This window comes from Thalassophryne amazonica, chromosome 14, assembly GCF_902500255.1.
Source record: "Thalassophryne amazonica chromosome 14, fThaAma1.1, whole genome shotgun sequence".
In the NCBI taxonomy this organism is placed as follows: domain Eukaryota; kingdom Metazoa; phylum Chordata; class Actinopteri; order Batrachoidiformes; family Batrachoididae; genus Thalassophryne; species Thalassophryne amazonica.
The window spans coordinates 22,961,049-22,987,994 of NC_047116.1; the positions used below are offsets into that span (position 1 = coordinate 22,961,049).

The window sequence follows — 26,946 nt, forward strand, 5'->3', positions numbered from 1 at the left end:
CAATCCCGGGGCTTCCACCGGTTGCCATGGCGACGTTCACTTCCTGTGGTCCTTGGCTTCCCAATCAGCAACTCCCACCAGGACATCAAACCTAAATAGACAAGGAATACTATTCGTAGAATGACAATGATTAGTCTTCCCTTACATAGCACTTTGATATGGGCACATTCACCCATTTTTCTTCACCCTGATAGAGTATACTAACAGTTGCATCATTTCCTTGAGCTATAATTTCTGCCGCTTTAGGCGGCCCATTAGGTTGTTTAACCCAAACTTTGGCACCTGCTTGATCTGAGGAACCAAAACCTTGTGTTCCTCGTGTAGTTATCACTACCGGTTTTGGAATTTCCTGTACCAACCCCATTTCACAAGGTTTAATTATTAATTGAGCAATTTTGTCCCCTTTGTTCAATATCAAAGGTTGTTCTCCAAACAATCTACAAACCACTCCAATCTCGCCTTGGTAATCTGCATCTATCACCCCGGCTTGAATAGTCAGCCCTTTGAGTGATAGACCACTGCGTGGCAGGACGTGCCCATATGTGCCCTTCGGACACTGTAGGCCTAGCCCTGTTTTTACCACTACAGTTGTCAATGTCCTTAAATCTAATCCTGCTGAGCCTGGAGTTGCTCTGACAGGTAGTTCCGCTTGTGGATCAATTTTCCACATTTTGATGCTTTCTGTAGTATGCTCTAGCTCTTCCCCTGAAATCATTCTTATCAAGGGTGTGGATCCCGACCCTATTGGCCGATTGTTCAACTGGTCCACGGCAGTAGTCAAATCCTGTCTCCATTGTCGCATAGTGCGATCTTTTGACAGCTTCAATAGGGTCTCTTTAAGGAGCCCATTCATTCGTTCTACTAGTCCCGCCGCTTGCGGGTAATAGGGAATATGATAAATCCATTCAACATGATGTTCTTTGGCCCACTCTTTTACTTTATTCCCCGTAAAATGAGTACCATTATCAGTTTGAACCTGTACTGGTCTGAGCTGGTCCCTGAATTTTTTCTGGATTGCCATGAATTAATGAGGCCTCCGCTCCTGTGTCCACTAAAGCCGAAGTAACTTGAACTGATTTAATCTAATAAATTTCCAATCGAACATAGGGCCTAATATCACTTGTGGACCATTGTGTTAAATCTCGGCGGGCCACAAGAGCTTGACCATTTTCCTAATCCTCATCATAACAATCAAGACTCCGGGAACGCCTTCCCTTATTCTTTCCTTTCTTTCTATCTTTCTTGACCTTACGCGTAGCAGCTATGTGCACCATGTCGTCATCGGAATCCTCCTCCTCTTCCTCCTCAACGGGAGGGGCACTCGGCTTAACTCCTTTTTCTCCTACCTGCATGATCACCATATGCACAGCCTTCAACTCCGCCCACTGACTTCTTTTTCCTTCTCCTAATTCTTCTAAAGATTGACCTAATTGTGGGTTGAAAGCTCCTGCTTTCCATTGCCTTTTTCCTGCTTGATATTGACAAGAACCATCCGTAAACCATGCTCGACTTCTCTCATCATCTGACAAATCATCCCATCTTTTTCCTGCTTTTACAGGAGATTCCTCTAATGGTTGAACTTCAAAAGGCACCTCATCTTCCTCAGGAGCATCAGCTACTTGTTCATGCAGCAATGAAACCCCCTTTTCACCTGGTTTTACTCACTCTGATAAATACCACTTCCATTTTATTACACTAGCCTCCTGAGCTGTCCCTATTCGGTGAGTGGTGGGATTACTCATCACCCATGCCAAAATTGGTATATGTGTCCTCATCATTACTTCATGTCCTGCCGTTTGCGATTCAGTTTCAATTAACGCCCAATAACATGCTAAAAGCTGTTTTTCAAAAGGCGTATAACGCATTCTCGCATCTGGGAGTTTCCTCGACCAGAACCCTAAAGGTTTTCGTATCCTGTTTTGTTTTTGCCATAAGCTCCAATTAGCATAATCATTTAGAGCAGACACTTGAAGTTCTACTGGTCCTGATTGCATTTTTCCTAAGGACACAGCCTGCTGTATGGCTTCCTTTGCCATATCAAATGAGCATTGTTGTTCCTCCCCCCATACAAACTCCTTTAACTGTCCCTCCAACTGTTTTACTTGTTGCTCTAACTGCGTCACCTTTTGTGACTTAACACATTCGGATGAGCGAACCGTATCTAACATTAAAACTCGCTCTTTCCAAGCTTCCGCACAAATCCACATCATTTCATGAATACCTCCCAACGAAGCTTTCTCTTTAACCTCCACCCGTTTTAACATCTCACATAAAACCGGTGGCGTTGCGGTGGGAATCGCTCCAGTCCATGGCCCAGGGCGTCCCCCGCGTCGCCGTAGAAGCTGGCCTATTTCTTTAAAAGTAATCCCATCCCACCCCGGGACCACTTCTTCCTGTTGAGATGCCACCTCCGCATATCCTTTTCCCTTCCTAAAACAAGACATTTCTGTGTGTAGTCTGAGCGCAACCGGATCCTGCCGACAACGCCAAAAATGTTTTGAAACAAGGTTCGGTCAGATCGGCACACAGAAATGATCACACAGACTGCATTTTGCTAGAACAAACAGGCGTATATTTATTCCCCACAAAAGCAGTTACATCAAACACAAGTGGTTGCAGCGCATAAAATATCTCTTTCTCTCTTACCGTGACGCCTTTAAGGTGGAGAGCCAACACCTTTCGGTAGAGTGCGCTTGTCAACCGGCTGGGCGTTCGTACGAAACCCGCAGCAGACTCTATCGGAGCATGGCTCTGCCCCCTCTTTTCTAGTGTGTGCGTGAAGGGAGGGTGAGTGGCCATCTCAAACTCTCTGGCGCACATAATTCCTTTAATCAACAGGCATCAAAAAGGTATTTCCTCTTGCAAAAACATAATAACCCCAGCTCTTCACTCCCAGTTCAGAATGACCCCAGCATGCTTCACTCCCAGTCGTTAGTGGCTACAAAAACAAAGTTGTGCAATCAGTGTAATAATAACAAGCAGGGTTACTTTAAGACAGGGGCAAAACAACATAATCTTTTCTCCACACAATATGGCACACCTGTGAGGTGGGATGGATTATCTCAGCAAAGGAGAAGTGCTCACTATCACAGATTTAGACTGGTTTGTGAACAATATTTGAGGGAAATGGTGATATTGTGTATGTGGAAAAAGTTTTAGATCTTTGAGTTCATCTCATACAAAATGGGAGCAAAACCAAAAGTGTTGCGTTTATATTTTTGTTGAGTGTATATATATACACACACACACACACAGCATAACTTCACGCATAGATATTAACTGTGCGCGCAAATAATCACGCCATGCGCAATATCTACCCATGAACACATTTTTTACGCAAGTGGGGTTTTGTCACTGATCTGACGCCATAGAGCCAAATCAAGTTCGAGCAGGTGGGGGGAGCACTGGTCCTTGTGCGCAACACCTTTGCGCGTGCAGAGATAATTTGCGCACACACCATTAATATCTACGCGTGAACGCACTTTTTTTTATGCGAGTGGGGTTTTTTCACTGATCAGACGCCATAAAACTGCAACACACCTCCACTTCCTACTGCATCGTCATTTTTTCTTTGCAATTTCACTTTGTATGCATGTAATTTGCCCAAAAACCCATTGAAAATGCCATGTTTTTTCTCTGGAAGTAGAGAAATTACATATGTGTCATATTGTACATCTTTAGACTGCACTGCCATATTAACATTGCTTTTGTGACTTCTGATCTTGAGTATTTTTTTTTTAAATTGATATCATTCACAAGACTTGAAAGAATAGAAAGTCTGAGTGCCGCTGTTGGATCCCATGTTTGTAGCAACCTTGGCGTCAGGTTACATCATTTTCGGCAGCACCAGTGGACGTACACACACGATTTTAGTGTTTTTCAATTATGAATGAGACAAATGCATTCTTGTGTGTGCTGATGTGTAAATTTGGGCATGTTTTTTTGTTAATAATGAATGGCTTGGGATCATAAATGCCCATTGTTTCTATTTATGTATTTGTCTGCCCGCACCACATGCCAGTCGTATTCATGATCAAATGATTATCATCAGCAGACTAAAATTGAACCCTAACAGGCTTTTAATACAACTATCGATTTCTTTTTGATGTGGAAGCATTTGCATGGATGAAGGATCGCACCACACTGGAGAATCCACCGACTGCTACCGAAGCGTAAACAGCCAAATATGCCGTGTGCTTTTGCTCTCACGCCTCTTGCATTTCTTAATTACCGCATTGACTAGAGACGCGAGTGCTAGTGTTTGTGCACTCAGGTTTCTCCCCGTTCTCATTGACTCGTGCTTACATCAGCGGGTGAGTCATACCGCACTAAGGTGAGAGCTACAAGCTGTGCTCGGGCCTTTTCATTCTTGAGTTCTGCCTCCCAGCAACCTCTCGCTCCCTTCAACCTGTTGTTCACAGCCGAAGCGCTCATAGTGTTTTCATGGATTTTTCCTCTGGTTCCAGCCATGTCGCGGCTTGGCTTCACATATTCTGTAGCGCTCTCTCCCTTGCTCCCCGCCAGCAGTGAATCTTTATCTGTTTTGCCAGAACGCTGCTCAGGGTTGTTAACAATCTTGCTGCCCATTTGTGCCCTCTGTTGTCTTCATTATTGCTTATTTTTATGTAGAAATAGATCTTTTTTCTCTCTGTGTGCTTCAGAAGCACCTGAAAAGTCCGCTACCTGAAAAGTTAACTCTGGTAATGCTAAACCGATAAATTGTAAAAACATAAAGCTGAAGCTACTGCTGACTTTAATGAAATTAATTTAGCTTTGGCTTGGTTTTATTCAGCTGCAAAACTCTAAAAAACAGATCTAAAGAACTGAAATTTTCATGTTGTTGCATAAACATGTAAATGTTTAGCATACCAATGTAACGGAGGCGAGCAGGTGTCGCTGTGCAGATGTAGTTAGTAAACCTCACTCCAAACAGCTCAAAAGGCTTCTTTGGTCACAAGGCCAGATAGCCCTGAGTTTTAGCCTTCTGGTTAGAGAGTCCGACTCCCATGCCGGAGATCGTGAGTTCGCGTCCCGAGGGGAGCGAATTGGCGGAGTCATAACAACACAATGCAGAGTGCAGCCGCTACACCAAGAGCAATGTGTACACAATTCATACAAATCAAATCAATTTTATTTATATAGCACCAAATCACAACAAACAGTTGCCCCAAGGCGCTTTATATTGTAAGGCAAAGCCATACAATAATTACAGAAAAACCCCAACGGTCAAAATGACCCCCTGTGAGCAATGGCGACAGTGGGAAGGAAAAACTCCCTTTTAACAGGAAGAAACCTCCAGCAGAACCAGGCTCAGGGAGGGGCAGTCTTCTGCTGGGACTGGTTGGGGCTGAGGGGAGAGAATCAGGAAAAAGACATGCAGTGGAAGAGAGCAGAGATCAATCACTAATGATTAAATGCAGAGTGGTGCATACAGAGCAAAAAGAGAAAGAAACACTCAGTGCATCATGGGAACCCCCCAGCAGTCTAAGTCTATAGCAGCATAACTAAGGGATGGTTCAGGGTCACCTGATCCAGCCCTAACTATAAGCTTTAGCAAAAAGGAAAGTTTTAAGCCTAATCTTAAAAGTAGAGAGGGTGTCTCTCTCCCTGATCTGAATTGGGAGCTGGTTCCACAGGAGAGGAGCCTGAAAGCTGAAGGCTCTGCCTCCCATTCTACTCTTAAAAACCCTAGGAACTACAAGTACCGTATTTTCCGGACTATAAGTCGCACCGGAGTATAAGTCGCACCAGCCACTTTATCCATTATAAAGAAAAATAAACCATAAATAAGTCACACCGGAGTATAAGTCGCACCAGCCACTTTATCATTATAAAGAAAAATAAACCATAAATAAGTTGCACTGGACTATAAGTCCCATGGACATACAGGAATGTTAACTTAACATGAAAAGTTCAGATGATAATATTGTGACGGCTACCGTTTTCAGATGCATATTTCACCAGTCGTAACTTACAATCTGCAGAGTATGATTTTCTTTTTGGTGGCATTTTTTCGGGCCTTCTCCGTTGTCTTAAGTTATCAGTAACGTTGAAATTTTTATTTTTCTATGGTAGTCAGAAGTCGCAGGAACAGTCACACAAGCCTTGAGTGCCCTCTCGTGAGCTGCATTTACCTACAGATATGTTTGTATTTTGCGGACCACATTGCGAGCCGAACCATGCAGCGCCTACCTGCGCAGCTCATGACCTCCCAGCGGTGTCGATCCAGCTCCTTCCAAGTACAGACGCTAATCCTCACACTGATATCCAAGGGTTGAAGCTGTTTTGTTAGCTGTCCCGGAATAAACACCATGTTCATCTGCTTCAAACGCTATTCACAATCTCCGACGCCAGCTCCTTCCAAGTGCACACACTAATCCTCCGCCGTCGCTCACCCAGTGCTCCCACGCAGCTCTCAGCGTCAACTTAAACACTCTGCTCACACTGATATCCAAGGGTTGAAGCTGTTTTGTTCGCCATGCCGGAATAACAGCAAGCACCGTATTCGTCAGCTTCACACGCTGTGGGTGAGGTGAGGAATACGTGTCCAACGTTCTGTTCTCTGATTGGTTATCGCGACCAGCGTGACTTATAGGACGGCCGCCATACTACAGTGTCCATGATGCATTGCATTTCCTTTTCTGGTGGCCATTTTAAAACATAGATCGACTCTGTCACGTAAAATTGTTTTGTTACAGTAAATTAATTGAGATCCTACCGGTGTATTTTTCATTTATAAATCGCACCGGAGTATAGGTCGCACCCCTGGCCAAAACATGTAAAAAAGTGCGACTTATAGTCCGGAAAATACGGTAAGCCTGCAGTCTGAGAGTGAAGCGCTCTATTGGGGTGATATGGTACTAAGAGGTCCCTAAGATAAGATGGGACCTGATTATTCAAAACCTTATAAGTAAGAAGAAAAAATTTAAATTCTATTCTAGAATTAACAGGAAGCCAATGAAGAGAGGCCAATATGTGTGAAATATGCTCTCTCCTTCTAGTCCCCGTCAGTACTCTAGCTGCAGCATTTTGAATTAACTGAAAGCTTTTCAGGGAACTTTTAGGACAACCTGATAATAATGAATTACAATAGTCCAGCCTAGAGGAAATAAATGCATGAATTAGTTTTTCAGCATCACTCTGAGACAAGACCTTTCTAATTTTAGAGATATTGCGCAAATGCAAAAAAGCAGTCCTACATATTTGCTTAATATGCGCATTGAAGGACATATCCTGATCAAAAATGACTCCAAGATTTCTCTCAGTATTACTGGAGGTCAGGGTAATGCCATCCGGAGTAAGGATCTGGTTAGACACCATGTTTCTAAGATTTGTGGGGCCAAGTACAATAACTTCAGTTTTATCTGAATTTAAAAGCAGTAAAATAGAGGTCATCCATATCTTTATGTCTGTAAGACATTCCTGCAGTTTAACTAATTGGTGTGTGTCCTCTGGCTTCATGGATAGATAAAGCTGGGTATCATCTGCGTATCAATGAAAATTTAAGCAATGCTGTCTAATAATACTGCCTAAGGGAAGCATGTATAAAGTGAATAAAATTGGTCCTACCACAGAACCTTGTGGAACTCCATAATTAACCTTAGTCTGTGAAGAAGACTCCCCATTTACATGAACAAATTGTAATCTATTAGATAAATATGATTCAAACCACCGCAGTGCAGTGCCTTTAATACCTATGGCATGCTCTAATCTCTGTAATAAAATTTTATGGTCAACAGTATCAAAAGCTGCACTGAGGTCTAACAGAACAAGCACAGAGATGAGTCCACTGTCTGAGGCCATAAGAAGATAATTTGTAACCTTCACTAATGCTGTTTCTGTACTATGATGAATTCTAAAACCTGACTGAAACTCTTCATTCCTCTGCAGATGATCAGTTAGCTGTTTTACAACTACCAAGATAGCTGGGTCAAGTGATGGCTTTTTAAGTAATGGTTTAATTACTGCCACCTTAAAAGCCTGTGGTACATAGCCAACTAATAAAGATAGATTGATCATATTTAAGAGCTCAAAATATTCAACGCTGCCAATATTAACAGGTTTTTGATGTTTTTTTTGCAAGCAGTTAGGCAGCTATGAGTTGTTGATCACATGTAGAAATACAATGTCGCAGTAACCTAGCTTGGCTTTGTTTTTCCTCCGAAGCAGGTCCACTCCTGAGATATTAAATTAGGGTCATTCTGTCTGAAAGCACCCAGTTTTGAAAAAAAATTCCCAGGTCATCCCTTAGCTTTTTGTCAATTTTATATGTTATTCACATTCCAAAGTTAGGGTGAAATGCCAAATATTAGGTCTATATCTTGAATACTTTGGAAATTTTTGTGAATTTTTCACTTATGAAAATGGTGTTTTCTACCACTTTCCACGTTAATAATGAGCTCCCTATTTGCCTCACAGCTTTGAAACTGCTCATGCCAGCCTAACCTTTGGTGTCGAGTTGGGAAATTAGGCAGTTTTGGTGTATCTAGTGTGATCTGCCTTCCTCAAAGGCCTCAAAATGGCAGAAAACCCGAAATTGTACGTCGTTTGTTTCAAACTCAAAGAAATATATACCAACTATGGCTATAGAATTTTTTGTTTTATGGTTTGTGATATAATGGAACATATCTGCACATTTAGATGATATACCAGGTTGTTTCAACAAAGTTTATAATTGTTGAAAAAAATGCTAATTTTAAAAAAGTGGCAAAATATATACTGATTTTCGTCACCCCAGATGCCAATGTGGACAGTTGACTATCATATTCACATTTTTCTTACATATTCATATTCTTACATATCTCAAGATGATATGCTGCAAATATTGTTGTTATTGAGCTTCCTTCGTGTGATTTTGTCATCAACTCAGAATATAGTTGCAACAATATTTTTTTGACAGAATCATAACAAATATGCAGTTTAAAAAGAAAAACCTTATAGACTATTACTCATACAGAATTTCACTGAATAAATTGCCAAAAATGATATAATCTCAACTAATTGTTAATGTTTAGATTTTAAAATCACACTTGCCATGAAGAACTTTAACACATATATGCTCACATTTACAATGATTAATTATATAGATACATAGTTTAAATAGCTTTCTTGCTGAAAGAGTTGGTAAAACATCTCTTAATTACCTTGTAAACTGATTTTGAGTCATGTATGTATTGTTTTACACTGGTTTACAGAAATAAAGATACGTTTGGTATTCCTTGCATTGCTGTTTGCTGACAGCAGTATCTGTCTGTGCTTGTTTCTTCACAGCACATGACATCATGTGGGGAAATGTGTGGTTACAAGAAGTATGAAGTATTGGGAATACGGTTTTCCCAATTTCTAGTGACACAACCAAGGTGTTGCTTAATATTCATGAAGTGACCTAACCCCAAGATGTCCAGATCCACCCAAAATAGGCAGTGTGTCATCCTAATGTGTCTATTTATAATCACAAGTTGGAAGCTCAATAACACCACCATATTTGCAGCATATCATCTTGCAATATGTAAGAATATATTGTGAAAATATGAATATGATAGTCAACTGTCCACATTGGCATCTGGGGTGAGGAAAATTGGCATATTTTGACACTTTTTCAAAATTATAATTTTTTCAACAATTATAAATTTTGTTAAAACAAACTGGTGTATCATTTAAATATGCAAATATGTTCCATTATATCACAAACCATCATACAAAAAGTTCTATAGCCATAGCTAGTATATTTCTTTGATTAGGTCAAAATCAAAGATACAAACAGCATGTACAATTTTGGGTTTTGTACCATTCTGAGGCCTTTGTGAAAAGCAGCTCACACTCGATACACCAAAACTGCCCCAATTTCCAAACGTTAGCCTGGCATGAGCAGCTTCAAAGCTGTGAGGCATATAGGGAGCTCATTATTAACGTACAAATTTGGTAGAAAAATTCCAAAGGCTGTAACTTCAAATGTTTGCAAGATACAGACCAAATATTTGGCATTTCACCATCACTTTGTAATAGGAATAACATCAAACTGACAGAACAGAACTGAGGGGTGACCTGGGAGCATCTGGGTGGCATGAGATGGAATGACCCATTAGTGTATAAGCTCAAACAGGAACAAACATATAATTACATATAAATATATAATTATTCTTATTACAGTGAGACCCGGTGTTGTCGACCGAATGGTCCCCCCTAAAAATCAGTCCATCCTGCCTTCACTGCACATGCGTCATTTCTGGGCGTCAGCATCAGTTCACTGATTAACACCTCTTTTCTGCTTCAAACTGCACTCCAGTCCTCATCTGTCTCAGCAACGGATATCTGAAGCTTTTGTCCAACAATCATTTCCACATAAATTCAGCATTATGTCATAATAAAAGACGGGGAAGCGATCAGAGCGGTCAGAGCATGTCTGACTCTGTCGTGCTGCTGCACCTAAGTCATTTCAGAGCATCAGCAATGACTCACCGATTAACGCCTCGTTGTCTGCTTAAAACTGACTTTAGAATGATTTAATTTGCCATCTGATGGTTAAGAATCACATTATTCCCTTTGATCACTTTGGGTGTACAGAGTCAGTCTCAGACGAGCTGCTGTTGCCCCAAATGACGCATGCGCAGTGAAACCAGGACGGACCAATTTTTAGGGGGAGCTGTTCAGTCTGCGACATGGGGTGAAATTAACAGAAGCTAATTGGTCTGCTAGTGATATTCAAACACTGATCTCTATATAACACTGGATAGCTCACTGGCCAATATTTTTTAAACAAACCGGTCACCATATTACCACTCCAATGTCCTGCTCCTGAAAGCTCTTTTCTATTAATCTTTAATGAGGCGCACGCAATGTCATTCTTTGTAATTTTGTTAAAAAAAACCTTCATGTACAGCTATAAACTGAAAATCACCAGATCAAAGGCTGGGGATGAACATTTCACCCGTGAGTATGATTGAAATGGGAAGTAATCAACAATAATTTGAAGAGTTCTATCCCTTAATCAGAATCAGAATCACCTGTATTGTCATTGTAATTTGCATTGCAACGAGATTTGAGTGCAACTCCAAAAGGTGCTTTTCCGTGGTGGGAGTAATTGTTAGCCAAATAGAAGATAATAAAATTTAACAATAAATTATTCAAAGTATATGTACAACTAAGATGCCCAGATGCATCAGTTTCTGGACCAGGATCTCCGGGATGATGTGGTTGAAGGCTGAGCTGAAGTCCAGGAAAAGCATCCTCACATAGCTCCCCTGGTGCTCCAGGTGGCTCAGCACGGTGTGGAGAGCTGCTGAGGTAGCGAGAGCTGGCAATGTCCACTATGGTGGGCAGAGAGCAACCAGTGATCCCCTGGGCCGTGTTGATCACCCTCTGCAGCGCTCTCCTGTCTGCTGCTGAGCACCCCCCATACCACGCTGTGATGCAGTACGTCAGGATGCTCTCAATGGTGGCTCTGTAGAACAACACCAGCAGCTTCTCCTCTAGATTGTTCCCAGCATATAGGCATAGATAATAATAATCATAAGTGGCTTATTAACTCAACATGGGCAGCCACATGTGTTTTGTGTTGGACAAACTATTTTAAGACATTTATTAGGTCTACTTGTGCATAGTTTTGTAGCTTTAGGCATTGTTGCAACGAGCTTTATTACTTATATTAGGCTGAAGCGCAGAGTTATGTGTAATAAATATTGTCATTGCAGGGAAAACTAACTCTCCTGTTGCTAGTTAAGTGGTGTTTTATGCTTTTAGTGCATCTAATTTAAAAAAAAAAATCCACTATTTCTGTGTTATCCATCATGACTTTATCCATCCACTTTTGTTCATGATATGGTAGCAACACACACACACACACACACACGTACGTTTGCTGATGATTCCACAAAATGTGTATATACTTTGATTAAAGAATGATCATTTTTAGAATTTAGTATTTGTATCAGTGAAATTGTTGACGTTCTAATAATCTGTGTCCGCATAAATTCGGAGTGGCAAGATGGGCGCCAGTTTGCTTCAGCGGATTGTACAGAGTGTGTGGGCCAATGAGCGATCCAGTAATATATACAGACCAGCGTGTTCAAAGATATCTGAAAAACTAATCTACTAAAAATTAAGTTAGATTTGCTAATTAGCTGATTAGCTGTACTGTGCCCACCTTTAGCCAGAGATGCTGTGATCAAAAGGGGGTTGGATTCAATCTTTTTGTATTCTCAAGGTCGGTCATCCGAGCATTTAACCTTGAGGGGTGTTTTTTCTCGGTGAAAACATCGCCGAGGTCAATATGTAATTCGGTCACTTTTCAAAGGGGTCAGACTCGTCAATAAAGTCAATTTAATGTACAATGGTTCATTTCAGGTCATCTTGGTGTATAAATCTCACCGTTAAGAGGCCATGATAGCTGGCAGCTGGCTGTTAGAAGCAAGTTACAGACAATAAAAAATGGGCTGATTTCAATAAAACAGCATACAATCTGAGCGTGTTGTCACCAAGTGGCCAGTCACAGAAGCACAAATTCTCGCCTTCACCACATCACATGGGCGCCGACCTTGAGAATGCTGTGAAGTTGCAATGTAGCTGTGTGATAGTGTTATCAGCGTTATCTGTATGCCTGGTATTGATGGCAGCAGCTCCAGTCGAGCCATCGGTGTGTTTGTGTGTGTGGTCTTTGGAGATGGATCGTCACCCAAAGGTCTGCAGGAGACCGTGTGTGATGAAAATAATCCACCAGCTCCACAAGCGGATGATGAATGGCATTTTCCTTTTATGGAGTTATGGAGCAGGTGGCTGTGAGAAAATACAAATTCATGGGAGAAGAAGCAACAGACGCGTGAATGGCAAAGACTGGTGAACCTTTGCAGTAAGTATTGCATCATTCCAACAGAAGAGCGCCTGACTCCATGTGCAGTGGGTGACTGATTAAGCCTGAGGAGTTATTTGCTGAAGCTGTCATAAAAAGTGGCTGGTTAACTTGCAGGAGGCCCTCTAAGCATCATTTCTCCCTCCTGACATTCCAACCTGCCCCATCCATGCACAGTCGACTCAATGTGCAGTAAGCAGTCTTGATGCGCCGGCACTGGCAGGCCAACCGCCCACCCCGCGATGATTTTACAGTTCCCTGCTGTACAGGATTTAACCTTGAGAAGGTGGCTGATGCAGGAATTGTGTGTAAGGAAAGCTGTTGACAGTGAATGTGAGAAAAGCAGTTTCAAAATGCAACTGTGAGCAAAGAAAGAGAATTCGCACTCAATGTTTTTATTGCAGTAAATTAACAATAGCAAAGTGCCTCCTCAAGTGGTCACAATGGCAATTATTTCATAGAATCAGAAAAAGAAATAAAACATGGTCATATAAAAATACATCACTGAAAATTAAGCCGCACTGGCTGAGATGAATACATCACCACAAACTATTTTACATCTAAACCTGGAGCCAGCACAGCCAGCCAACACATGCACTCTCGAAATGTAGCTACAACTCCATCCAAACCTGGCCAATGATTGAGAGGCAGCTAGATGATATTTTGATTCACTATGGCTAAAAAAAAAAAACATAATTCAGAATTCAAACTGTACAGCTGAAGTGATGGTGGCACTGAAGGTTGAAAAAGTGTGCAATGATGCCATGTTTGAGGATAGAGGACGACTTGATAAGACAAGTGATCTGAACAGGAACCCAAACAATTGGTTAGCATCTCCAGACAATTTGTAGTCCTCCTGTTTACTGATCCCAGATTAGAATCTTAAAATACCAACCGTTGCCTTAGCAAGATCTAAGTGGGGTAATCATCTAGAAACACAACAATTAAATGCATATCTGAAGTGTAGCTCATTTACACAATTACGAAAAAAGGCATGAAGTACAGTGCAACTCATTTACACAATTATTACCAATAGGAACTCTGGCAGGCCAAAAAAAAAAAAAAAAAAAGAGCTGGATCAGGTGTGCTGCAGAAATTTTGCCTAACTGCAAGTCATTTCATTTTATTTCATTTCCTTTTAATTAATTTTATTAGGAAATGGAATGGGCCGCGGCCTCAACTTTACCTAAATTCTGGGTCTTTTAGTGAAGCTTAGGGCTAGTGGCCGGCGATCACCTTAATATTTCCTGTTTTTCTTGTTGTTTAATGCTGACAAATTGTACTGTATTTCTTGTCTTTTCTGATGCCCGATTCTGTTTTTTCTCTCTGTTTAAGGTGCAGCTCCATCCAGAGATGGGTGTGGTATTTGTGCTGGAGACCCTCATGTCCTGTGCACCAACAGTATTTCCTGTATATTCGTTTTGTGAATTGTTCTGTAATTTGTCTGTAGCGTGGCCCAAGCAGAGGGTCACCCCTTCGGGTCTGGTCTGCTTGAGGTTTCTTCCTCAGAGGGAGTTTTTCCTTACCACTGTTGCTCTGGGGGTTAGTAAGGTTATTGTTTTGATTTGGCGCTATATAAATTAAATTGAAATAGTCTTCTGCAGCCGAAAAAGCTTCAAAACGGTTGACCTTAGAATTATCTCGCATAAGGTAAATTTTTTCTATAAAACGTACTTCAACAACATATATGTAATATTTGTAGGGTCCAGCAAAGCAATTTTTATGTGTGTATGTCTACGGGCTGAAAACCAATGTTGGTGATAGTCAGTGGTGGGCACAGCTAACCAAAAAGTTAGCTTTGATGACTGGTAATCAGCTAAATGAAAAGTTATCTTTTTTTAACGCTAAACCGATAAACTGCCCAAAAACTTATCAGAAGCAACAAATAACCGATAACTTTAAATTTTGCCTCCCATATGCTCTCAGCTACTAAGAAGCTGATTTGAGTTTAAACACCGCCTAAGCTTCTGATAGAACCAATGGCAATCAGCCAATGAGCCAGCACTTCTGTCCTTGTGCGCTCTGCCCCCTGCTGTAGGCAGTCATTTACCCTGACAGGATATAGTGGTCCCGCGATAAGGCAGAGGTCTTGAAATGGAAAGCAGGTTTGAGTTATGGTTTTGATTTTAAAATAAAATTATTCGGGATAGGATAACTACATTAATGTAAACTCTTAAAATGTACAAAGTGATATATACATATCTGTTAATTTTAAAATAATGCACTAATTCTGAAGATTTGAACATTAACAAACAGATGCCCAGAGGGGATTATGGGTAACTAAGCCTCCACTCATACTGATTGGATAATTCATTCATTCTATGTAAAAACCAACAAAAGTGAATCAATGTAACATGTTGGTGTTTACAAATAAATGTGTTTTTGTAAAATATGTCATTTTTTTCATTTGTATAAAAAAAGAGAGGATAGAACTGCGCATCTACTACAAAAAACTGTTTGCAAAAATCTTATCGGAAGGTAATTGGTCCGATGACGGTTTTCAAAGTTACCTGAAAAGCTAATCCGATAATGAAAATATTATCTTCAATAATTAGCGGTTAGCGGAACTGTGCCCACCACTGGTGATAGTATTGTGTATTACATACTAGCACACCAAAAATGGCAAAACAGTGTGGTCATTTTGTAATCAGGTATCCATGTTTCCAAAAGACATTATAAAGAAGATGTTTAGACTCACGCTCAGACCACTGATGTCTTTTCAAGATGTAACACTCCTCAAACATTCTGAAATGTATCATTAACGCCATGAATGTGCACTCTGTTTCCTGGCAAAAGTCTAGAAAGATAAAAACCAATTTTTAAATCAAAGATTATAGCAATTTCAATGGCACAGTTTACCCCAAAAACTACATGACTGGGGTGGGGGATCAATCTGTATTTTTTTCTTTTGTATATGATTTTTTTTTTTTTTTTAATCAGTATACTGAGTATACTTAATTAGTACACTGGCAATAATAAAGGATTACTAACTGAGTGTGAGGTCTGTACGGGAAAATATCAGACCGAGGTGTTGACAGTATGGACCGAGCGTAGACCATGCAAAAAACAGAGGTTAATAATTCCTTTATTATATGGATATATATATATATATATATATATATATATATATATATAGTAGTCCCTCACTATAATGCGGTTAACCTTTCGCGACCTCACAGTTTTGCGGATTTTTTTAGTGCAATTTTGCATACTTTTTTTAACAGTGCATTGTGTTCTGCGTCCTTATCAGGTGGCCCGGTCGCGGCACCGGTCGCGGCACTGGTCGGCATTACCGCGATTCCTGTCAGTGCCTCCGACGCGCTTATTGAGTCTGCTGGCTCGGTAGGCGCCGCAGTGGGCCACTCACACTGCCCCCCTGTCTGCTGTGCAGAGCTGCGGACAACTCTGGCAACAGGTCCAGAGACTGCGCTTGCTGTTTTGATGCGGAGCGCTCCGGCAGCCCGCAAGGATAGACTTCTTGTGGAAAAATCCAGCACCCGCTGCATGATCTCAGTAACCACAGCCGCAGAGCTCCATGGCCATGACTTGGATTCTTTGTGGGTCCCGCATCCGTACCCCCGGAGGCAGTGAGCGAAGGGAGAGCACGCGCATTGTGTTCTGCGTGTGTCCGTTTATAATCTTCTCACCCAGAAGAAAAAAGGTGTGTTTACACAGGACAGAAAAGTGAGAAAATGTTAATAACTGTTTGAGAAAAGCGTATAAAGTGTGTAGTGAGGGGTTTTACAGCCTTAAAACATCTATAATAATTGTAAAAAAATAACGCCGACTGCTTCGCGGATTTCACCTATTGCGGGTTATTTTTAGAACGTAACTCCCGCGATAAACGAGGGACCACTGTATATAAAAATACGCGACCTTCCAGTATCGCCCAAATATGAATACCTGTTCACTTTCTTCACCTTCATGAAAAACTTGCCAACAGATGGTCCAGTCGTTAGCTGGTAAGCTTTCAATTTGTGTGTTTATTCCGATGCCGTTTACATATTTATGGAGTATGTTCATCTCCGACTTGGTTTTTCTAATCGTGTTTTTAGCTTTCTGGATGGTAATGAAGTTTTCAATCTGTTCTTGAGTGTTCGGAGCTGTGCTTTCATCTTGTTGGTCTTCATTATGCACATCCACTTTGAGCTCGTTTGCTGTTAATTCCTCCATTTTCTTTGTTCACTTTTTGGCTTTGTTTTATTTCACGCCATGAAAATTGTAAACAAAGTTGCAAATCTGACTGACTGTCACGGTAACTGTCTGATATGGGAAAATATCAGACCGGAAATCAACCAATCAGAGTGCACGTACCATTGTAGCCATATAATAAAAGATTTTATTGCCTGTGCAATTGCAAGTCAATCGGTTACGCATCCATTAGTGTCAAGTACCATTTCGCCAAGTATGCTCCATGCAGTTTCCAGAGCCAGTAAACACACCAGAATTATGACACGACCACTGATGTGCATTAGTGCTGGAAGTCACAGTGGTTTACAGGATATTGAAAAATCACTTCTGGTGTGTTTTTAATGAATAAATGTATCAAAATGATCCTAATTGTATGTGCTGCACTGGATTAGACGGTGCCACCTGTACGCCACCAGGAATAGCATCATCTGCTTGAAATCAGCTCGCTGAGTTAAAATGAACTGTGAAACCTCAAGATGGGTGGACTGTATGAGTCGCTTTACCTTTAGATAGAAATTTGTTAAATGAAATAATGCATTAAAGCAAAGCAATAAAAAAGATAGATATAGGCAATATCAAACACAGTCTCCACAACATCCATTCTTCATATAGACGACTTTGTACTTCATAGGTTCAATCATTGGCAGTCAGACGTGTATGACGAAGAGGTGGGCTTTGTGTTGACACTTTGCTAAGGACGTTGAGGGGGTTTGGGCACTGCTGTCACACAAACACAATGCTCAAAGGGTTTAAAGGTTACAAAACATCAAAATTCCTCCTGCGATATTGTCATGCAATATACATGGTTGACACAACTGAGACACTAATGTCGAGATTCAAAAGGTTTCATGTTCAGTCTGGCAGTGAAAGGGTCAGACCAGGTCGAGGGTTTCCCAACTCCCCCGGCCATTATTCCAGGGAACGTGACACGGATTTTTAAACCCTTCTGCCTTCCATCAGGGGATCAGAGGACGCCTTCGGCCGCAAGCCACAATTAGAGAGAAACGTTTTATATTCAGTCAGGTTCGACCAAACATCCTACCTAGAAGTTACAGCACATTCCACGAAATTAATGTCAAGCAAAAGCAGTAAGTGGATCTAGTTTTGTGACTTGATCGTCCCAACTACTGTACACGTAAAGCCACAATAATCAGTAAAGGTACAGATATACAGTGTTTGGACACCGACAACACCTGACAATCTGGTATGAAATGCTACAGGCTGCACTGCGCAGGACATATCTAGCATTTCTACATCTACCACATTGCCAACACAAAGGCTATTGACAAAGTCTACTTGATGCAGTTGCCTGGCAACACAAGCAGAACAGTTCTTAAGGAATTTCAAAGAGGGAAAAAAAAAGTTTAAAAGCTATGCAAACTAGTATAAAATAATAAATAGAAAACTCTGGAAAATAAGCACGAAAAGAAACATTTTCACCCACCTGCTCGCCGCCGCCCCCGTACGTTGTGCAGAGAACCATATGACAGCCGTATGTGCACACAAGTAATCGTCTTCAGTGTAGCTCTTTAAAAATTTTTTCTTCTGAGACTCTAAAAATCTGTCACTGGAGATTCTAATATTGTTTTTAAGACAGGACGGAGTGTCGTACTGGGACACCTAAAGAAAATGTGCAGGAGTTTAATTTCAGTATTCGTCTGCTAATGTGTAATTTAAACAGGACAACTTAAGAGATTTAATACGAGCCTTAAAAAAAAAAAATCTCTCTGTCACCTACAAGGACCATAAACCCACAGCAGGAGGTAAACAGACATATTTACAGGACGCCTCAGAGCCAATCCGCAGCAACCACCCGCGCTTTAACGCTTTAAACATCAGCTGCAGATGATGGCGTGCAGTAAGAAGGTCTTGGCACTGGAAAAATCCTGCATGTCAAAGAATATCCTCATCAGAAGAAAGCTGTTTATTCTCCGTCACTTCCGATCTCCCTGGCGTTCTCTCGCGGTCTTGTTTGGGGAAAACAGGAGCAGTCTGATGAGGCCAGAGTGTCTGGCAGTGTTTAAGCGGCGCACCAGGACCTGGTTCTGTCTGCCAAGGCAAATTCATTGTGAAGGCAGGTGGGCCAACACGCACATCCTCACTTAAGACACAGACTTGTGTGTCCTTGTCTTTGTCTGGACGCGGGCTTGGAACCAAGTCGTCAGTGGCGGAGTCGGAGCATCTCTATGGTAATGAACATAGCGAGCCAGACAGTGGCTGCTTTTCGATCAGTGCAGACTTTTCCTCTTTTTTTTTTCTTTTTTTTTTGCTGCCACATCTGTGCCGGCATCAGTTACAGAGTTTGTTTGATTCCACGCTCCTCCTGGTTTGACCACTGATCTCATACTCAGTTTTTTTTTTTAAATATACAAGTATTCGCAGTAACAAAAAAGTCAAAATGCAGCTATGAGATTAAGTTTCACAGAACAAAAATGGTACGTTTCCAAGTCCTTCATTTGTCGCTCGTGCTAACGTGGCACAAACATTCCGCTCCACGCTTTGGCCAACACACAACGCACGCACTCGCACAAACTGTTGTTAACACAAAACAGGCAGCCGAGCTATTTAAACAGACCAACCGACTGACTAAATCAACAGTGAGACAAGAAGGTCTGAAGGTGAAGTCCATATCACTGTGTCGCCCAGATCTGACATGCCCCAAGAGCCAGAGGGGGGTGCTCTTGTTTAGTCGACAGATCCGGGGTGCAGACTGAGAGCGGGTGGGTCCAGACAGGTGGGAGAGTAACTCAGGTGAGGTTCTTTAATCCACAGCAGCGGGGCGCCGTTCTTGCCTTCTTGGCTCTTGCTGTTGTTGCGGCTCTTGTAGCGCACCAGCAGCATGGCGATTAGCAGGATGCCGAAGATGGGGAACGGGTAAAAGAAGACAAAGTAGAAGAGGGAGTCATTGGAGCACACGACGGACTGGACGGTGGAGGCTGTTGACAGAAATCAAGCATGGAGTCAAACTGTTTTGCAGAAGCAAACGTGCAACAGACAAAAAGCCATTAAAAGTCTTTTCAGAAATTTCCATCTGCTGTTGGAGCTTCTCATATTCTATGGAAAGGTTCTGTTAAATAAAATGTACTGTACAAACATGTTATTTATTATCCTTTATTACATCGGCTCTTTTATATTGTTCCTTTTGTATCTTAAATTCTGCAAACTGTTTCTCTCAGATATTCCCAGATACATAGCACAGCTGCTCAATAACAAAAAGTACAAACAGGAGCCAGGTCAGCCTGTTTGCAGTTTGACATTTAGCAAACTTCAGCAAAACCACTCACTCTGTACCTAAGATCGGAATGTTTCAGTGGATTGCATACGTATCTGCACATGACTAATAGCACATGTTGGAACCACACGCCCTGTGGACTCATGTAGCCCCCACCCTTATCTTTGTTTTTTAAACACAATAAAAGAGCCTCGCAGAGGATGTCACAGTTGGAGAACTGCACGTAGAAGCTGCAAGCTCTGCTGTGTCTCCCCTTTGCAAAGCTCACAAAAGATATCTCAACTCTCTGTCTGAGTTCTTGTCTCAAGTGTCATTTCTTGTATGTCCAGGCGAGGTCAAACCTGAAGGCAATGATCACTCAAATTTACTTTCAGTGTCCAAATATATACACGCGAGTTATTTTAAAACATGCTGATCTATTTTTACCTTTCAGACTGACGTAAAAATCCATTTTTATCAAAATTATCAAATGTGTTCTTTAATCCTTCAAGCCTGTCTGACTGGATGGGTTCTTCTACCCAATCCTTGTGCAGCAGGAAATGATTGACATAAGGAATGGTCAAAGAGCTGTTCTACATTAACAGGAAGCCGAGCCAGTGTCAGACCATCAGATTCTGACCAGCTGAGAAAAAGCCATGTGCAAATTACTATATATATATATATATATATATATATATATATATATATGTTTGTTTGTTTAACTGATGCATATGATGCATTTTGACAACATTTCCCTAAAAGGATGCCAACACAGATTTTGGATGTATACAATCTAAATCTACATACCAATGCCACAGCAAATATTCAGGTGTCCCACATTGTTCCTGTAACATGCGCGTTAGTGTTGGACAGTATATTTGCATTCTATCAGTCCAATCAACTGAATTTACTCCAGGTGAACTCCAATTAAGCTGTAGAAACATCTCCAGGATGATCAGTCCACCTCAGCTCAATTTTGAGCTTCATGGCAAAGACTGTGAATACTTATGTACATGTGATTTCTTTGGTTTTTTTTTTATTATTTTATTTTTAATAAAGTTGCAAAAATCTTAAAAAAACAAAACAAAACACTTTTTTCACATCGTCATTACGGGTGATTGTATGTAGACTTTTGAGGAAAAAAATAAATTTCATCTAGTTTGGAAAAAGGCTGTAACAACAAAATGCGGAAAAAAAATGAAGTGCTGTGAATACATTCCGGATGCACTGTATATAGCATTTTGTATGAACAAGTACTAAAGATAAACTTCCACATGATCACATGAATGAGCAATTTCAACAAAGCAAACTTCATATTTCCAGGTCAGTTTTTCAACTCTTAAGCCAAGGACGTTAGGAACTAGTTTACAAGGAAAGGAAATGCCTTGCTTTTGTATACAACAGTGGATGATGTAATTGGCCTATGATGTAATTTGACTTGTCAATAATATTTGACTTTAAACAATGAGTAGTTTATCTGTGATTGTGTTTTAATTAATTTTGGTCTTTTTAATTGTAGAGGCAAAACAGGTTTAGGTTAACAAACGGCTAACCTTGTTGAATTACGTTGACGATAGTGAATCCGGAATTGTTGGTGGCCAGGCGGTACCATGCGTTGCGTGGATTGAGTAGCCACTCCTCTACATGGCAGTAGTAACGTCCTGCATCTGAGGGCCGCGCTGCCTGAATGGTCAGGCTATACCGGTCAGAGGTCATCCTTTCAAACTGCAGACGGGAATATGGACCTTCCTCCTCGGTGGGGTTGCAGTTTCCATTTCCAAACACTGCATCATGCCCGATGGAGAACACACACTGCTGTCCTTGATCTTGGTCACCTGGCAGGCCATCTTCTTCATCTTCATCTGAGCGTTCCACGTACCAGGACACAGAGAACCGAGAGTCTCGGGATGACTGGGAAGAAATGCTGCAGCCCAGCTGGATCGGAGCGGATTCTGGCACTGTTATGTTGGACTCCAACTCCTGCACCTGCAGTTGAATTTCTGTGGTTGTCAAACAGAGCGAAAATGTCAAAAGCAGATGGAAGCAGAAAAAGTGGATATGCTTTGGAATCATTGTCAACACACAAATGTTACAAAGCAGGATAAGGCAGAGTCAGTGGTGGGCACAACTAACCAACAAGTTTGCTTTGAAAACTGCTAATCTGCTAATGAAACGTTAACTGGGATAACACTAAACCGCTAAAACATTTAGGTAAAGCTAAAAACTAACTTTTATTACTTTAACTTTGCCTTTAAAAAATTGTCAGACCTAAACCGTTGAAAATTTAATATGGCATAAATATGGAGGCTACCAAAAAGGGTTAGCATGCCAAGATCAGATAATGATCAAGATTATTAAGTTTAAAATACAGAAAGTATTACAAATAATCAGTATTAAGAAATAAAAGCACGCATGGAAAACTACTTTTAATAAATAATGCGTTTTTTTTCTCCATCTCAGAGTGATGCTTTTTTTTTTTTTTGCCTTCAAGCAATATCTCAATTTAGCTTATTAGAAAACTGTAACAGGAACAAACATATGATTTCAGTGTTTACAAATGTTTCTGAGTCTTAAACTACATTCAAAAATATACTAGTGTAACTACATTTAGTGGAAGCTCCTTCATTTGAAAATGATTTTGAAAGTTTGATGAAAAGCTAACCTGCTCATGAAAAAATGTTAGCATCAGTAATTAGCTGTTAGCTGATTAGCTGGATTGTGCACACCACTTGTGACAGCTTATTAACAAACTCCTTTATAAAACAACTATTACATCTGCAAACAGAAGCTGGGTTTCCATTAGAGATTTGCACAAAGGTTTTGCGATATTTTCAGAATGTCAACAAAACACTATCACAAAATGACAGCATTTACATTAGCGATGGAATCCACCTGCTGTGTTTGTCCTCATGAAAATTCAGTAAGGTATATCTTATATATTATATTCCAATTCTAAGGTGGAACTACGTACGCCAGTATACAAATGTATATCTAAATATCTAAAAAGGAAGAGTAAAATAGGAGAGTAGAAAAGTGTAGCGTAGAGCCACTTCTACAGAACCAGGGATGGTAGGTTAAAAAGCTTTTTTATCCCATGGGAACTCTCCCTACCCACCCACGCAGCTCTAGAAAAAGGTATATATAATATAATAAATAATAAGACATAAGAAAAATAAGACATCACAGGAGAAGATTGTAGTATACAGTAGTGTTCAGAATAATAGTAGTGCTATGTGACTAAAAAGATTAATCCCGGTTTTGAGTAATTTTCTTATTGTTACATGGGAAACAAGGTACCAGTAGATTCAGTAGATTCTCACAAATCCAACAAGACATTCATGATATGCACACTCTTAAGGCTATGAAATTGGGCTATTAGTAAAAAAAGTAGAAAAGGGGGTGTTCACAACAATAGTAGCATCTACTGTTGATGCTACAAACTCAAAACTATTATGTTCAAACTGCCTTTTTAGCAATCCTGGCAATCACTAAACTAGTATTTAGTTGTATAACCACAGTTTTTCATGATATCAGGCGAGGCATTAATTTTGTTGGTTTGGAACCAAGATTTTGCTCATTTACTAGTGTGCTTGGGGTCATTGTCTTGTTGAAACACCCATTTCAAGGGCATGTCCTCTTCAGCATAAGGTACTCTTCAAGTATTGTGACACATCCAAACTGATCCATGATACCTGGTATGCGATATATAGGCCCAACACCATAGTAGGAGAAACATGCCCATATCATGATGCTTGCACCACCATGCTTCACTGTCTTCACTGAACTGTGGCTTGAATTCAGAGTTTGGGGGTCGTCTCACAAACTGTCTGTGGCCCTTGGACCCAAAAAGAACAATTTTACTCTCATCAGTCCACAAAATATTCCTCCATTTCTCTTTAGGCCAGTTGATGTGTTCTTTGGCAAATTGTAACCTCTTCTGCACGTCTTTTATTTAACAGAGGGACTTTGCGGAGGATTCTTGCAAATAAATTAGCTTCACACAGGCTTCTTCTAACTGTCACAGCACTTACAGGTAACTCCAGACTGTCTTTGATCATCCTGGAGCTGATCAGTGGGTGAGCCTTTGCCATTCTGGTTATTCTTCTATCCATTTTGATGGTTGTTTTCCATTTTCTTCCACGCATCTGTTTTGTTTTTGTTTTTTTGTCCATTTTAAAGCATTGGAGATCATTGTAGATGAACAGCCTATAATTTTTTGCACCTGCGTATAAGTTTTCCCTGAACAATGTCTTGAACGTCCCATTTTCCTCAGGCTTTCAAAGAGAAAAGCATGTTCAACAGCTGCTGGCTTCATCCTTAAATAGGGGACACCTGATTCACACCTGTTTGTTCCACAGAATTGATTAACTCACTGAATGAATGCCACACTACTACAGTATTATTATGAACACCCCCTTTTCTACTTTTTTTTTTTTTTTTTTACTAACAGCCCAATTTCATAGCCTTAAGAGTGTGCATATCATGAATGTGTTGTTGGATTTGTGAGAATCTACTGGTACCTTGTTTCCCATGTAACAATAAGAAATATACTCAAAACCTGTATTAATCTTTTTAGTCACATAGCATTACTATTATTCTGAACACTACTGTAGGTACTATATGTTGATATCTTTAAAGGAACACATAAACTGATGAATCATGATCATTTATGTAAGTGAAGCTCTCATAACTGTAATTCCAATAGTCATGATGACGGGTATGCACGTACCAGTAAATATTGCCATTTTGTTGCATTTTCAAATCCAATATTGGCATAACATCATCTCTTATAACGTTTAATAACTTCTCCATCTCTTACTCTATATTTTACTATATAAACTATATAAACTATATATACTATATAAACATACGACTATTTTTGTAGGTCATGTGACCTGTAATAGTGGGGAAAAAAACATTTCCATTCCAGTTTGTGTAATAAGACTTTTTCCCAATCGCCTGAAAAACAACCTCATGTGAACTCAAAATCTATTTTACCATGTTTGAGAGTTTTTTCCTCAATTTATGTATTTCCACTGAGTATATTTTCAACTCTCGACTTCAATTTGCACAATTTGGAGGGTAACAGAAACCCGTCGACAGACACAAATAAATAAATGGCAGTATTTGTGCTGTAGTGTTGCCTGTAGCTATCACTGGAGTTTCTGCTTTCGGATACCCCAAGGCTAGTGTTTGTGGCTGTGCAGGTTCTCTACAAACCCACAGGGGTGGGACAATGACCCACTTTTACAGGAGAAAGAAAAAAAAAAAAAAAGCAGCAGTAAAGACTCGGTTTAGGATCTTCTACCTCTCAGTCTGGAACAGTCTGCTTGTTAAAGCAAAAAGAGAAGCACAAAAGAGAAAAGCAAAGCAGAAAAACAGTGTTGGCACAGATCGAGATTCCTCCCAACAGTAACATTCCTGGATGATTTCCCAAGTGAATACTTTTGGTCTTTAACATTTATAGTTCATTTATATTATACAAGGTAAATATAAGGTCATAAATGTATAATGAATCCATCCGATACACCTTTAGATAAAATGTATCACATATTTGGCATTTGCACAGATACTGCAGCTCAAAGAATTTTTGGACCAGTCTCAACTTTAATCTCCAAATTGTTTTTTTTTTATGTCCTACTGTCCTCTGACCAGCCGCATGGACTGCCTGGTTGTAGTTGTTGCAAATACAATAAACACTGTATTATTAACAGGGACTTTGGTGCAACAGAGCTGTCTGAAAAACTCACCTTCATCCAAAATGCATGATTCAAAAAGGTGCAACAAGAGGTGAAGCGGCAAATATCTCGACGGGTAAAGTGTCATTTTATTGGCTGTTTTGTTCTTTCTGCTCCGAACATTTCAAATTCAGAACAGGGCTTGGCTTATTATGTAATTTTAAATTAGTATTACAAAAGATGAGTATGATTTACTGTGTTTGGTGGATTTTATGTTTTTTTTCTAACCTTTTCTTGGTAAAAATCAAGAGAGTTGAAAAAGCAGGTCTATTTTTCTTATCGTGGACATGTTGTATATGGCTTATTGTAGCATACATGGCTGCACAGTGTAATAAAAATGTTTTTACGTCTGATTTAAAGCATTATATTTTGAAGTGTCTTCTGCATTCAGAGGTTTGACATTTCATTTTGGAAATGAATAAAATCCATTATACGTATGAAAGGAAATAATGGTTATGACTTGAAATAAAGAAGTGTACAGCTATAAAGCTACAGTGTGTATGATTTAGTACCATCGAGTGGCGGGTTGCAGATTGCATCACACTGCCATGACTTTGTTTCTCTTCATATTTTCACTTCTTTGGTGACGAACATTTACGCTCCCTTGCCTTGTCTTGTGATAAGCAATATGTATGACCCACCATTTCACAAAAAACAGGGTTCACAAACTAGTTAGTCTGCATTAGCAACCAGTAGGCAGTGTATAGGGGAGGAACCACTGATTCCTCTTCTTTTTTCCATTGTCTTCTGGTGACTCTGCAAAATGCGAGAGACGGAGTAACTATATCACTGTATTGACACAGAGGTGCAACACGTTAGCCTCCGTGTAGCTATGACGGGGTCATCCTAAACTTAAGAAAACACATTGATTCCTTCTTACAGGTAAATACACAATTGAACAGATGGATATAAATGCTGCATTCCATTTCTGTTACACACTGTAGCTTTAAGCTAAACGTTAC

The 26,946-nt window shown here is 40.3% G+C and overlaps 1 protein-coding gene and 1 long non-coding RNA gene across 2 annotated transcripts in view; both read right to left on the reverse strand.

The window, feature by feature from the left end:
• Window positions 1-710: 710 nt before the first annotated feature.
• LOC117525082 lies at window positions 711-19,424 on the reverse strand. The gene is made up of 3 exons (XR_004564952.1): window positions 17,361-19,424; window positions 17,099-17,103; window positions 711-1,072 (listed from the first exon to the last, which is right to left on the reverse strand). It is a non-coding gene; the product is annotated as an uncharacterized LOC117525082 (long non-coding RNA).
• Window positions 19,425-19,484: 60 nt separating this feature from the next.
• LOC117525073 (immunoglobulin superfamily member 3-like) overlaps window positions 19,485-26,946 on the reverse strand; it is a 285,096-nt gene continuing 277,634 nt past the window's right edge. The window contains 2 exon segments of the mRNA XM_034186906.1: window positions 19,485-19,971; window positions 21,800-22,246. Of these exon segments, the coding sequence (XP_034042797.1) occupies window positions 19,721-19,971; window positions 21,800-22,246 (698 nt within the window). The 3' untranslated portion in view covers window positions 19,485-19,720.